This window comes from Tenrec ecaudatus, chromosome 6, assembly GCF_050624435.1.
Source record: "Tenrec ecaudatus isolate mTenEca1 chromosome 6, mTenEca1.hap1, whole genome shotgun sequence".
NCBI classification, from domain to species: Eukaryota; Metazoa; Chordata; class Mammalia; order Afrosoricida; family Tenrecidae; genus Tenrec; species Tenrec ecaudatus.
Window position 1 is genome coordinate 129,488,001 of NC_134535.1, and position 13,709 is coordinate 129,501,709.

General features: G+C 42.2%; 1 protein-coding gene across 1 annotated transcript in view; it reads left to right on the forward strand.

The window, feature by feature from the left end:
• The window catches only part of FERRY3 (FERRY endosomal RAB5 effector complex subunit 3), a 44,153-nt gene that overhangs the window by 16,443 nt on the left and 14,001 nt on the right, over positions 1 to 13,709 (forward strand). The window contains exons 5-10 of the mRNA XM_075552193.1: positions 153 to 252; positions 373 to 494; positions 4,072 to 4,178; positions 4,533 to 4,730; positions 5,742 to 5,870; positions 10,711 to 10,785. Of these exons, the coding sequence (XP_075408308.1) occupies positions 153 to 252; positions 373 to 494; positions 4,072 to 4,178; positions 4,533 to 4,730; positions 5,742 to 5,870; positions 10,711 to 10,785 (731 nt within the window). The remainder of the gene's footprint in view (positions 1 to 152; positions 253 to 372; positions 495 to 4,071; positions 4,179 to 4,532; positions 4,731 to 5,741; positions 5,871 to 10,710; positions 10,786 to 13,709) is intronic.

The window sequence follows — 13,709 nt, forward strand, 5'->3', positions numbered from 1 at the left end:
AGCCATCCCACTCTGTACACACAGGCCACCCAAAGTGGGAGCCAGCTCGACAACTACCAACAACAAAACGGATGGTTCAATGAAGCCGAAGTGGCCATACATGCGCCTTAACAGTTATATGAGTATATAAGCTCCACTGATTTATCTTTTAGACAGGGTATTGAAATGGAAAAAGTGATGCAAGAATTGGGAAAATCCTTGACAGATCAAGACGTCAACTCTCTGGCAGCTCAGCACTTTGAATGCCAACAAGTAAGTGGCACGCCTCGGCTTTCCGCTATGCTGCTTGCTGTACGTCCTGTTGCTTACTCGCTTGGGGGTTTAAAAACACAAGTCAACAACCTAACCAGTCGGCACACTGTCTATTTACAGGACTTGGAGAATAAGTGGACCAATGAACTGAAACAGTCAACTGCCATCCAAAAGCAAGAGTATCAGGAATGGGTGATAAAACTTCACCGAGACCTAAAGACGCCCAACAACAGCTCCCTCAGGTATGCATCATGAACGGCCCAGATTTCTCCATCGCACCTTCCTGATGGTACTGTGAAGTTGATGAGAATTCAGGATGATTTTATACTTCTTTCACAACTCTTACTCCTTGTGTGTGAATTATCTGGGGAGATGAGGCTTGATTTGTTTGGGTTGCAATAGTCATTTCCCCATAGATTTACACATCTTTTTGGAGGCACATATAAATACAGAGCCCTGGTGGCACTGTCAGGGAAGCAGTGAACTTCTAACTACAAGGTCAGGGCTACTCATAGGCGAACAATGAGGACATTTGCTGCCTTCAAACGTATAGCCTCAGGAACACATTATAGGGTATCTAAGTACACTGCAGACTCTTACTTCTTCAAGGTGACTTCTGTTTGATACAGCAAACATCACTGGAATTTCTGCTAAATGCCAACCTGTAAGCAGAGAAACAAAAAGATATCTGACCTCATTGAACTTACATTCTAAAAAGAGAGACTAACTTATAATGAGAAGAACACTATGTAGAATGCTATGTGTATCAATAATAGCGTGTGTCGGGTGCAGAGGGAGTATGCAGGACTTTCGTAATTCATAATTCCTATGGCAGCGTTGGTCCCAGAGCCGACAGTGCCTGTGCTGTAGCCCAGTTAGACTCAAATATTTGAGGATTGGTTTATTCTTTCAAATCCTATATTATACTCAATTGGAAATATCCTGAGTATAGACTAATGGCCCTATTTCCAGCATTTAGAAGTAAATGCTGGCACAAACTCTAAACATTTAGAAATACCACTTTGTCAGTGTCTTTGCACTTGTCTTGAAGACAAGATCAATGTCTCTGGGTCCACTGGGCAGCCTCTTGCTGAGTGCTTAGCTCTCGGTGCTGGCACACGAGGTCTGCTCAGCAAGTAAAGGATTTTCCATTTCCACCAGCAATGTCTGAGGGTTCCAGATGCTTCACATCCTTGTCCACACGTGGTGTGTTGGTATCTAGCCAATCCAGTAGGTTTTGCATTTCCCCGATGGCTAATGATGTTGAACTTTTTGCATGCCTGATTTTCTGTCCATATCTCCTTTGTGTTTTCTTGTTATTGACTTACAAAAGTTCTTTATATATTCTGAATACCAGTCCATTATCAGATATGGGTTTTACAAATATTTTCTCTCAACCTGTAACTTGTCTTTTCATTTGCTTAAGTGCCTTCTGAAGACAGAGCTTTTGATTTTATTTAAGTGTAGCTTGTCAATTTTTAAAATGCTTCTATCTTACCTAAAATATCTTTATCTAACACGATATAATGATTGCCTCCTGTGTGTTCTAGAAGTTCTGTAGTTCTGTGTTTCTGGGTAAATTTCTGGACTTTCTATTCAGTTCCATTGATTTTTATGTGTATCTGTAAGTCAGTGATGTCTTCATTGTTGTAGTCTAATCTTGAAATCAAATTGTGTGAGCCCCTCTGCTTTTCATTTTCAAAAGCATTTTGCTCATACACTCTCTGATTTTTTATATTAATTTAGAATCAGCTGATCAATATCTAAAATTCAATAAAAACTTGTTGTTTTTATTTAGATTGTATTGACTCTGTAGATCAATTTGGAAGAAATTCAAATCTTAATAATATTTAATCTTCCAATCCATTAATATGGTATATATCTGTTTAAGTCTTTTAAGATACTTATCTTCAATGTTTTATATCATTAAGCATACATGTGGTACGTAGATCTCGTTAGATGTATACCATATACACTCGTGTATAAGACGAGTTTTTCAGCACCTTTTTAATGCAGTTTTGTGGTAAAATTAGGTGCTTCAACTGATCTTCGGGTCAGCTTATACTCGAGTATATACGGTACTTAGGTATTTAATTTTGGGGGGGGGGTGTGCACTTGTAAATGGCCCTGTGATCTTAATTTCAGTTTCCCTTTGCTCACTGCTAGTGTGTAGGAAAGCGCCCTCGGGGCGGGGCGTGCCGGCTGATTGCTCAGCTGCTAATGGAAAGGGCCGGGGCTCAAACCCACAGGCACCTCAGCAGAGGAAAGGGCGTGGCCATCACTGCTGAGAACTCCACAGGGCAGCTCTGCTCTGTCATATAGGCTCACTAGCATCAGGATCATGACACTATCTAGGCAGATAATAGGTGCATACCTATCGTCTGTATTCCCTGCATCCTGTGCTAAACTTACTTGTTAGTTCCAGGAACTTTGTTGTAGCTTCCTGGGAATTTTCACCTAGACAGTTACTTCACCTTGTGCAGTTTTCTTTCTTTCCAATTTGTGTACCTGTTATTTCTTTTTCTTGCCTAATTATACTGGCTAGTAAAACAATGTACCACCTCACACACGTCTGGTTGGCTAGTTACAAGTGGTCCCTCTGGCTGGGCCTCGGGAACGGGATCGTTCTGCTTTTGGAGCAGACAGACCCCTGCTGGCGTCTGTGTTCTTGTGTGGCTTTCTGACTCTACTACACCAGCAGCAGAGCTCTGTATGATAATGGGGTGGGATTTTAGCCCAAGCAGCCTTGCCCCCTCCCCAGATGGGCGGAGGGTTTTCATTTGTACCCCTCCCCAGCAGCACCGATCCTTGCCTGTGTCTTTGGGATAGAAGAGCAGGCAGATGTTGCTCCTCATTCGCCCTTAGAATTAATGGATCTGTGGCTAGGTTCTTGGAACAGGTTTATTTTCTCTACTCCAGCGACAAGCAAAAGCTTTTCCTGAAATAAGAATTCAGCACGGCCTTAGGAAGGCTGAGAACCACTGCCCTACAGGGACTTATGACTGTTTGGAATTCAGTTCAGATCTCTACTAGGTTCAAGGAAAGTTAGGGTTTTGTAGATTATGTGACTTATCTTTCAGTTACGGTAGAAACAACATTCATTTGCAGCTTTCTACATCCTAAAATGAAAGGTTTTTAATTATCGTGCATTTTATTTTTAACCTTAAATTTACCATATTTACTAATGAAGACAATTGGTGAGCCTAATGATCTGGCCTAGACTAACCCCCAAAGTCAAGATATGAATGAATATTATAGACTGATATTACCTTTGGTATACCATGAAATTAGAATGTGAACTGCTGTACAGTGCCAGCAATCTCCATGGAAACCTTTTCAAAGATGCGCAGAACGGAGCAGAGATTCTTTCATGAGAGGATGCTGCTGGGAGGAAGGTGAGGGGAAGGAATGAGAAAATAGGAACTTCAGTATGTTTCAAAGTTCTATTTGCCTTCTTAAAAAGTTTTCATTGTGTCCTTTCACCGATTGTCTAGTTTTGCGCAAGGTTTTTGACTTAGCATAAGAGAGATCACATGTTCTTAGACCACGAACAAACGTTAAATGGCAGTACATGAACTGCCGTTACAGTGGCTGAAGAGAGTAATATGCGTTACTGAGGAACCGAAGGAGAAGTGGGGATTTTGGAATCTGTTGACACTTGTGGTCTTGGCAGCCTGGATTAAGGATCCGTTTAGGAATATATTAAGCCCTTTCAGCTGTTGGTTTTTCTCTCATTTTACCACAAAGTTTCTTTCCTTTAAGAAAAGTTTCTTGAAAAGCATACAAATAATGCATCTCAATAACTTTGATTAATTTTAGTGAAGAAATTAAAGTTCAGCCAAGTCAGTTGAGAGAATCTGTGGAAGCAAACGGGAGGATTTATGAGGAGCAGAGAAAACTAGAAGAAAGTTTTACCATTCACTTAGGTGAGTGTATTAATCTTGCTTTACTGTACTGTGGGACATTTTCTGTGTGCTCTGTAAGAGCAGAAGCTCGAACAAAGGAAGAGTTTTCTTTTGATGTCCCCGGGGTCTTGGGAAGTCCCCATTATGCCCCGTTCCAAGAAAGCCTTTAGGTTGCTGGCCCTCCATTGCCTGTTTCAGCTGGTGAATTATCTTGTGCAAATAGAAGAGTTATACAGTAATAAAACATGGAATTGCAAGACCCATTTTTAATCGTTTGTAGCACACTATTCTGGATTCTCCTGTAGAGATTACCATCTTGTTCGACTGGCTTTTTGCAGCTGTCTAAGTGTCTTTCTGGGGCTGTCCCCACCCCAGGAGCCCAGTTGAAGACCATGCATAACTTGAGGTTGCTGAGAGCGGACATGCTAGACTTCTGTAAGCATAGACGCAACCATCGCAGTGGCGTGAAACTCCATCGGCTCCAGACAGCACTGTCACTTTACTCCACGGCTCTCTGCGGCCTGGTTTTACTAGTAGATAATCGAATCAATTCGTACAGCGGGATTAAAAGAGGTAAGGTAACAACATCCATATTCATGTCATTAAACGCTCTCCTTCCTTAAAACCAGTCTTACAAAGAAATGAATTATAGGAACATTTACAAATTGCTTTCCTCACACCAGTCTTGAAGGCGATCAGACAACACGCTCTAGTAGATCTCGTCATACTTTAGCAATTGTAGAGCGCTTCACGATACTGTTTTTCTTAAAATGCTGCGATTGAATGGTGCTCTTAGAGAACTCATAGAATAAATGTATTTTTTCATCTTAGAAGTTTCTGAATCAGTGGATTTTACTTCATCCATTTTGCTCCATTTAAATTTTTTTTCACTTTGCTCTTTATATTAAAAAATAATCTACTTTTTAAATAATGCTGAGTAAAATTCTACCTTTGCTCCTATCACAGCTTCCTTTTTATGATAATTGTAAATCTCTGAATCTATGTTATGTTGAAATGTATAGCTGTTTTTAGGAAGTTTGAATAGAGTTTATTTCCTATCATAAATATTAGAACCTTGTAAGATTTTTAGTACTCTTTGGGACCAAATTATGGTCAAAGTATCTATTATTTAAAGAAGAGTTGAGATTTTTTAGCATTACTTAGTCTGTTAATAGGAGCCTTGGTGGTGCTGTGGTTAGGTGTTGGGCTGTAAACCACATAGATGGCAGTTCGAAACCACCAGCAGCTCCTCGAGAGACAGACTGGGCTTTCTCCTCCCATAAACAGTTGCAGGCTCAGAAACCTACAGGGGGTCACTTTGAGTCAGCATTGACTCGATGGCAGTGAAGTTGGTTTTGGGTTTTGTCTTTGAATCGGTTCCTTTTATGAGTGATGGAGTGGTTCAGTTTCTGATCAACATGAAATTGTTTTACCCTAACTTTATAAGGGAGGCTTATTAAAAGGAGAAATACAAGAAGTCAGACTCATGAATTTTTATTTTCTATTTTACTAGATTGTATTTCTTTTAAGTAAATTCTAAATATTTGAGCTCACAGAGGTTTGTGAATGTTTCGAGTCCCCTAGATTTTGCCACAGTCTGCCAAGAATGCACTGATTTCCATTTTCCCCGGATCGAAGAGCAACTGGAAACTGTCCAGCAGGTGGTCCTTTACGCGAGAACCCAGCGCAGCAGCAAATTGAAGGACTCACATGGTTAGTAAAACGGTTACATTTCACTTTCAATGTATCCTGTCCCTCCCATTCTAATATCCTATGGGTCATCGTTAAAATTAGATAGAGTACTATATTGGTGAAAAGTGGTGGAAGGAAATTAAGAACAAAATTCAAGATCTTCAGAATTTCTTGTGTGCATGACTGTCTTGTTCAAGATCCTTAACAAACGCTGTGGTTTATGTTTTGCTTTTAATTTTGGTACTGTTGTTAGCCATGATGACTCCTTGGTGGAGTAGTGCTTACGCGTTGGGCTGCGATCCTCATGGTCAGCAGTTTAAAACCACTAGCAGTTCCACGGAAGACAGAATGGACTTTCTACTTCAGTAAACAGTTTCCGTCTTGGAAACCCACAGGGGCTCACTGTGAGTTAGCATGGACTCGATGGCAGAGAGTTAAACATGAAGTAGGCACCCAATGGGCAGTTCATCTTTTGAACCAATTTCTCTATCCCTGTATTTCTAAAGTGGACAAAATCATTATTCTAGGAAAAAACCTTGTCCCTGCCTGGCCCCCCTGTACGACAGGGCAGAACTGGCCCTTTGGGTTTCCGAGACGAACTCTTTCCAGGAGCAGGAAGCCGGTCTTTCTCCTGCTCTGCTACAGGAGGCAGGGAAGGGGAATGGGGACACCGATGCACATCTTTTCTTTCCTTCCATTGTCGATCCACTCGAGTAGTATTAAATCAATTACATGAGTTGTTTTGGGTGGTTCTCTAAAAATTAAAATAAAAAGTCCTTAAGCTACCGCCTTTCTCTAGTGTTCACAACATAACTAACTGTCCATTCAAACTACTGGGGAAGGTGCTGGGAGATCTTTGTCAGGCTATGAAACCTAACAAAAACGTTCTGGTCTCTTTCTTCAGACGTCTCTATCTGCACTTGCAGGATTTAGGGGATAAAATGCTCTAACAAATTGCAGAGTCATGCTAAGCTTTAGTTGAAAATGGAAGTTGAAAAAGTATTGTTCTTTGTAAATTAGATTGGTGTCATAAATTGGTTTAACTAGGAGGCAAATCATGTAAGTTTCCACAGTTTCTCAAGCTTGCGCGTACAAAGGTAACCGTCATTTCAAGTATTTGTAAGGTGTGTCTTCACCTCATCACAGGTGTAAAATCACTAAGCATGCTCTTGTTTAGCTTGAATACATTATCAGGATTTTATTGTTTCCTATAAAAAATTGTTGCCGGTTTCCAAGAAAAAGAATTATTGAAAGTTGTAATATTGGAGCCAGTCAAACTTTTAAATCCACTTTGGGTCCCTACCGCCCATGGCTGTAGTGTGTAGAGCAAATCATTGCAGTAACTTAAATGCATATGTCTTGTAGAAAGCAGAGAGATACTGTTCTATCTTTGGTTGATGGCTTTCTTCTCATTTCATAGTGTAATTTATGGACTTCTTCCTTTACTTTTGAAGCTAACAGGTAGGCTTAATCTAGGCTTAAATTGGTGATTAGTTGACAGTATAATGTTCAAAGTGGAATGGCAGCCAAAAAGGGGAAGGGCCTCAAGGAGCTGGACGGGCACCATGCCTGCAGCACGGGCTCAGGCAGAGGAACACTTGGGAGGTGGTGCAGGCCCACGCTGCACTTCAGTCTGTTGTCCAGGACCAACGCGATGGCGCCTTACGACAACACCATGCTTTCTCTAAAGACTCGGCGGACTTTTATGTTAAAAAATCATTTTCTGAAATAGGAAAAACATTTCCAAGATTCCCATATCAAACCATCAGTTGTAAGCTGCTTGATTTCCCTCCTAAAGTCCGTAATTATGATCGTTAGCTGTGCATTTTGTGCAACCAATGCAAAGAATTGTCAACCCTACCTGAGAAGTAGAGGGTGGGAGAGATGGTTGCTGTTAGAACTGGCAATGACAGTTGGAGGGTGGAGGCTTGCTGAACTCAGACTCACAGGGGTCAATCTTGGGTTAATGGAGAGTTTGATTCTCCTTCTCCCTTATGAAGGAAGTCTGCGGAGTCTGCCCCACCCCTGTGCCCTTTTTACAGAGCATACATTGACAGTGTCTTTCCTACCTCTCTCGGGCTTCTAACCACAGGGCAGCAGTTTGCAACCACCAGTCTCTACACAGGAGAAAGGTGGGTTTTCTACTCCTGTAAAGAGTTATTTCTACTCCTATGCAGTCTTGGAAACCCACAGGGCAGTTCCCTCCATTCCCTGGGGCCCTGGGTCACTATGAGTTGGAATTGACGCAACGACAGTGCATGAGTGAGCCTGTGGCCATCCCATTTTCCTCTCCAGAGTCACCTTGTGTTCTTTCATGAGAACCTTCTAGATAAATGCTTATGTATATGAGTGTGTGTATATGTGCGCCCTTTATGTATGTATTTCCCCATGACACATGCGAGTACGACAGCTTTCTGTGCACCCAGTTCTGCACTCTGCTTTTTTCACCAAGTCCGTTATTTTGAGTTTCATTTCCTCTCCGTCAAGAACATCCTCAAACGTTTTTACTGTGGCATAGTAATCCATGTGGGATGTCCCATTCTCAGTGAACCTTCCGTAACAGCCATGCAATGTTCCTGATGGTTTGCTCCTGTAAGTAAGGACGCGTGAATCAGTTTAGACACGTGTCGTCCCACCTGTCCATACACTTCTCTGTAGTAGAGACTCCAGGGTTAGGGGCACATCCGTGTATGGTTTGGATTAGCAATTGCTCCCTGTAGGAGCTCCACTCCTCTCCACTCCCACGAAGGGTGCGCTGCTGCAGCAGCGTGCGGCCTATGTGACAAGCCAGCGTGAGCAGCAGGGCCATCGTACGCCGGCCTAGCCTAACAAACGGTCTTTCAGAAACTGCACGTGACCTCTGATTCTTGTACCATCTCCTTCCTCCACTGTCTCCAAATTGGCAACAACGTGATCAGGGGCTTTTTAATATTATTCTTAGTAGTGACCAAAAGCATCAAGATTGAGCTCATGACAGGTGTGGAAGGAGGAGGATTCTAAGTATATTTACGAGAGCTAGAAAGTGTGCAGTAAATGACAGGAAGCTTTTAAACCACATACGGGTAAGGCAGTACATGTACATCATGGTATTATTTTGTTCTTGTCCAAGCGACTACTTTGTGGTTTCAGTGAGTCAGTGAGACAAGCCGGGTTATAGAAGACAGCTTTCTTAAAGGAGCCTGCATGTTGTTATGGAAGAAAGTGTTTTTGTGGAAATACGTTTCGCGGTTTTTTCCTCTTTGGGGGAAGTTCCACGTTTGTTCTTTGTATCCTGACGTGGAAGTAATTTCTAAGACATCCCATCATTTTTCTTACTGTGATTGTTATATTAGACATCTTTGTAGTCCTACAATCTATGATGAAGAAGCAAAAAGTATTTGTCTCTGACAGTCATTCTCTTTTGCCTTCCTAACCAAGCATTCCCATTAAGACGCAGGAGGGGCGGGTGGACTGTGGTACAGATCTTTATTCTGACCCCACATGATCAGAAAGAACAGCAGCACAACTAAGACACCTCACAGCAATGAGGACTTCTCGCACGTCTGCAGGACACAGCGGAACTGCCCCGGGGCTTCAAAGGCTGTAAATCTGCACGGAGCTGAAAATCCTCCTCTTTCCTTCGCAGATTGGTTAGTGGTTTCAAACTACTGGCCTCGTGCTTAGCAGCCCAGTGTCTACTCTACTATGCTACCAGGGCGCCTAATGAAAATATCGGCAACATTGAAAATGTGTTCGTTGCTCAAGCGTCCACCCTCGCATATTAACTCAAAGCTTGCTCTTTGGTGGCTCTGTCTGAGGAACAGCTTTATTCTCACTAGGCATCCTAGCCTTTTGTTCTGCTGTCTGCTTAGACATTTACAGGAGCCCGTGTTGGAGCACATTTCACCAGAGGTTTTGAATCTATGGTCTTCTGTTGGCATTTGCTGTGTACTCCTTTGAAGTTGTGGCTATTGTCAGTGCCGTTTCTGATGTGGAAGACCTTTCCAAAATAGTTTTGAACTTCACTGGAATAAAAATACAATACTCGATACATAAAACTTACATGTATCTTTATTGAAAGTATGTACATGTGTGTAGAGCAGTTTGTGTTGTCATCAACCATGGTGTTTCTTATTTCACCCACATTTGTCCTTGAAACCTGTGTCGTGTACTCTAGGAAGAATAGGGGGCATCTGATGGGGTGCTGTTGGGGGAGAGGAAAGCCGATGAATATCCAAGAAGGAAATCTTTCATTTGAAACCAAGTCCTAACCATTTCTTTTTTTAAAGTGAATTGTATCAGGGGAGCTACAGAACATTTGGGAGGAAATTCCATGACCTTTTCATTCCATTTGTCCATGAAGTTTTTGAAGTTCCCTTCTCTCCTGTCACATAAGACACCACAAATGTGGGCGGACTGAGAAGCTATTCCCTACGGTCCTGACCAAGGACAGCAACAACAGTGACTCGCAATCTAACGGCCACACGGGGCCCACATTACAACTACCAAGTGGAGCTGTCTGATGTGCCCTCAGCTTCCCACATGAAGAACAAGGGCTGCTGCAGCGTCTATGGGGGCGGAGACCAGAGATTGGGGATCACGAGCATCAGGGTGCAAGACCAGGCTCCCCCACCTCTCTGTGCATCTTCATTCAGCTAGCTCAGCCTCTGTTCCCTGGTTTTCCCGGGTGAAACAAAGGTGTCTTCAGTACCTACCTCGCAAAGGTTTTGTCGGAATTAAATGAGACTGTTCATCCGATGGCTGGGAGCAGAACGCCTGGCACGCAGGATGCCCTTAGTGCACGTGTACTGTTGTGATCTTGCTGCTTGTGTGTTTTCATACGTTGCTGTGTTTTTCTAACGTTGCATTATCCTGTGCATAGATTCTGGAAACCGAAATGGAGAACGTGATGAGAAGGCTAAGAATGCTGATCGCAACTATTTAAATATTTTACCTGGTAAGGATTTTTCATCTTAAATTGCCGAGGGTTTTTGTTTGTTTGTTTCTTGTTAATACACTTAGCCCCTTACTTGTCTACTACCTTGTTAGCTGACATTTGCATTCACAATAGTAGAAACCCTGCTGGACTGTTTTACACATTAATGAAGTAAGTCTCGCCGTACAAACACCAAAGTGCAAGGGAAGGGTGATGGTTAAGGTTGTGGGCCACCTTGGGTGGGCCATAATTCTCAGTGGCTTGACAATTAGGTAATAATGTAATTGATGATATGATGTGATTATCCTCCATTTTTGCATTCCGCCATTTTTCCCCTAATGGCCTGGTCTTTGGAACCTGATGTCGTTAAGTGAGAAGTGGATGTAATTATGTACCTTGAAATCATAGATCTGAAATATAAACTCAAATTTTATAAAATGTTTGTCAGTATGTAACTTAGAAACATTATATGTGCATATATTTGAATATACACATTCATTCATATGCTTACACATGCATACATGTCCATATACGTACTCAGATACATATATACACAGTTGTATACTACATAGCGTCTGTTCAGCCAATCTCAAACTGCATGTATGTCCGCATTTCCACCACTCTAAAGCCCATTCAGAATTCAAGGGACAGCCATGTTAGTAATAACAAATGTGTGCTGCTTTGCAACATACATCCACACGTGTTATTACTGTGTTATTATGTTAGATATGATTTAAGGTGTCTGAAAGTGTATGCCTAGAGAGGTATACTATATACTAAGAAGACATTTAACCAACTCATGTTAGATCAAATCTATACCTAACTGGTCTGAGTTATGTACAAACTAGATGTAAAAGACATACCTATAAACGGAACTCACTCACAATCCAGGGACTCCCTGTTTTAACATGGTGTTTACATAGTAGCTAAATCGCAGATTGGCATTCTGCCCTGTTTCACACAGTGCATCATGGATGAGCAATAGATGGCTGTCTACAAGGGCTTCAAACACTCATGGAAAAATTGAATAAAAACATGAATTTTTCCGCGAACTTTTGATACCCCCTCAGATATGTAAAAATACTTCCACTGTGTTTGTTATCTGATGTAAATTTTCGTTTTTATACTAAAAATGACCGTTTCCCTGAACCATACAAGAAAAGCTGTGCAAGGAGTTGCATGAGTTTTTTAGTTATCTGCTACTTCAGTTTTCCTCTTACATACGTTTCTCAGTTTAAAATGACATTAGCTAAGACATAATTGTACTCTGAGATGCAAACAACTGTACAACGAGACATAAACAGTCGCTTTGTAGAAAGACCTTGGGAAGATTTAGAATCTTTCTCTTTTCCTTTTCTTGCTCTTGGCCGTGTTGTTCATCAGATGGAAAGTCAGCTCCTTGCTCCTCTTGCTGATAGACTTCTCACTGACCATCCTCGGGCTTGTTTCTCCGGCAGGCACGCTTGTCATTGTCAAGCCTTTCAGACTCGTGGGTAATTGTCTGTGCCCCTTTAAGGCAGCTTCCTCACATTTCCTTCCCCGGGTCTACTATCTATAGGTCACCTTTCCTTTCATGTAGGCACATGGCAGACCTAGACCTGGCGATGACCCAGCCGCTCAGCTTGTGGTCATCAGCCTCCGAAGTTCCTCCCACCTGCAGCAAGCCCACCTTCGTGGATAACGTGGGAGCCAGGATTGCCTCACCACATGCCGCTTCCCCCACTTTGTGCAGCAGGAAGCCGTCCTCCTCGCCAGCTAAAAATACCTTCATTGAGGCAGTTCTCCCCATAGACCCAAATGCAAAGTATCCATATTTTGTGGCTTTCTTAAAATACGCCGATCTCATTATCTATTCTGGACCTACTGATGTCTGATTTCTTTTCTAGCTTAACTCTTAATTGCTAAATCAGTATTTCCCATTTTGGGCTCCTTTGTGGGGGAAAAATAAGCCCTTATCTCATTATTACTATCAAATCAGGAGCCTATCTCTAATGTGTCAGAAAATGAATACCAGACGACCCAGTTGGTTGGCCTAAGGAGATCAGATTTTCCATCTGAAGGAGGTCTGCACACCCAGGAAGTTTGCAGACTCACAAAGACCCAGATCAGGATCACTGATCCTTCTCAGTGTCTGCTGAAGACGTTTTAAACTGCAAAGAATACTCTTGTTTTATTTGCGTATTCTCTGAACCACTAGTAGTTTACGTTATCACTGTCTAAGTATTTGCCCTTTCTACCACCTAGTACACACAGCAACCTTCTGAGGACGGTACATAGCTGTTCCTTTTCCCGTTTTATACACCACATAGGAGAGGGTCAATCAGTACGTGGCATTGACTTGCCCAAGAGCACTCCGCTAAGATGCGTCAGAGATCACATGTGCTGTAACGCACAATCTAGTCCTTTTTCTGTATCATATTATTTTCATTGTTTTGATCAGCCCTTTGACCCCTATTTTACTAATAGGTAAAATGAGGTCAAGAGACAAGTCACTTAAGGTCAAGCAAATCAGTGCCAGTCTGGGGATGAGCAGCACCTGACTTTGTTCACTAAGTCAGTTTGCCTAACTGCTGGCCCGCTGTCACGTTTAACCCCACGGCTTCTGCCACCTGCGTTATCAGCAGAAGCAAGCTTAGACGTGCATGTGCCTCACTGGGCTCGCAGGAGACTGTCTTACATCATTATCATCTCCGGGTATGCCCCATAAGCAATTTGTGTTTTTCAGGGACTTACAATTACACTAGTCCCCACTAGGCAATTCTCTCATTACTTCCTCTTGTGTAGTTTTATTTTAGGCATCTCCATCACTGCTGTTTCTTTCATTCTTTTCTGCATCTAATTCCTTTATCTTGTTAACATTTAGAAGAAAGAAAAACCTTTGCCTGTGGCCTGTGTATCCTGGTGACTAAGAAGCTCGTAAGCTTCTTGTGCTGAAGTACACCAAG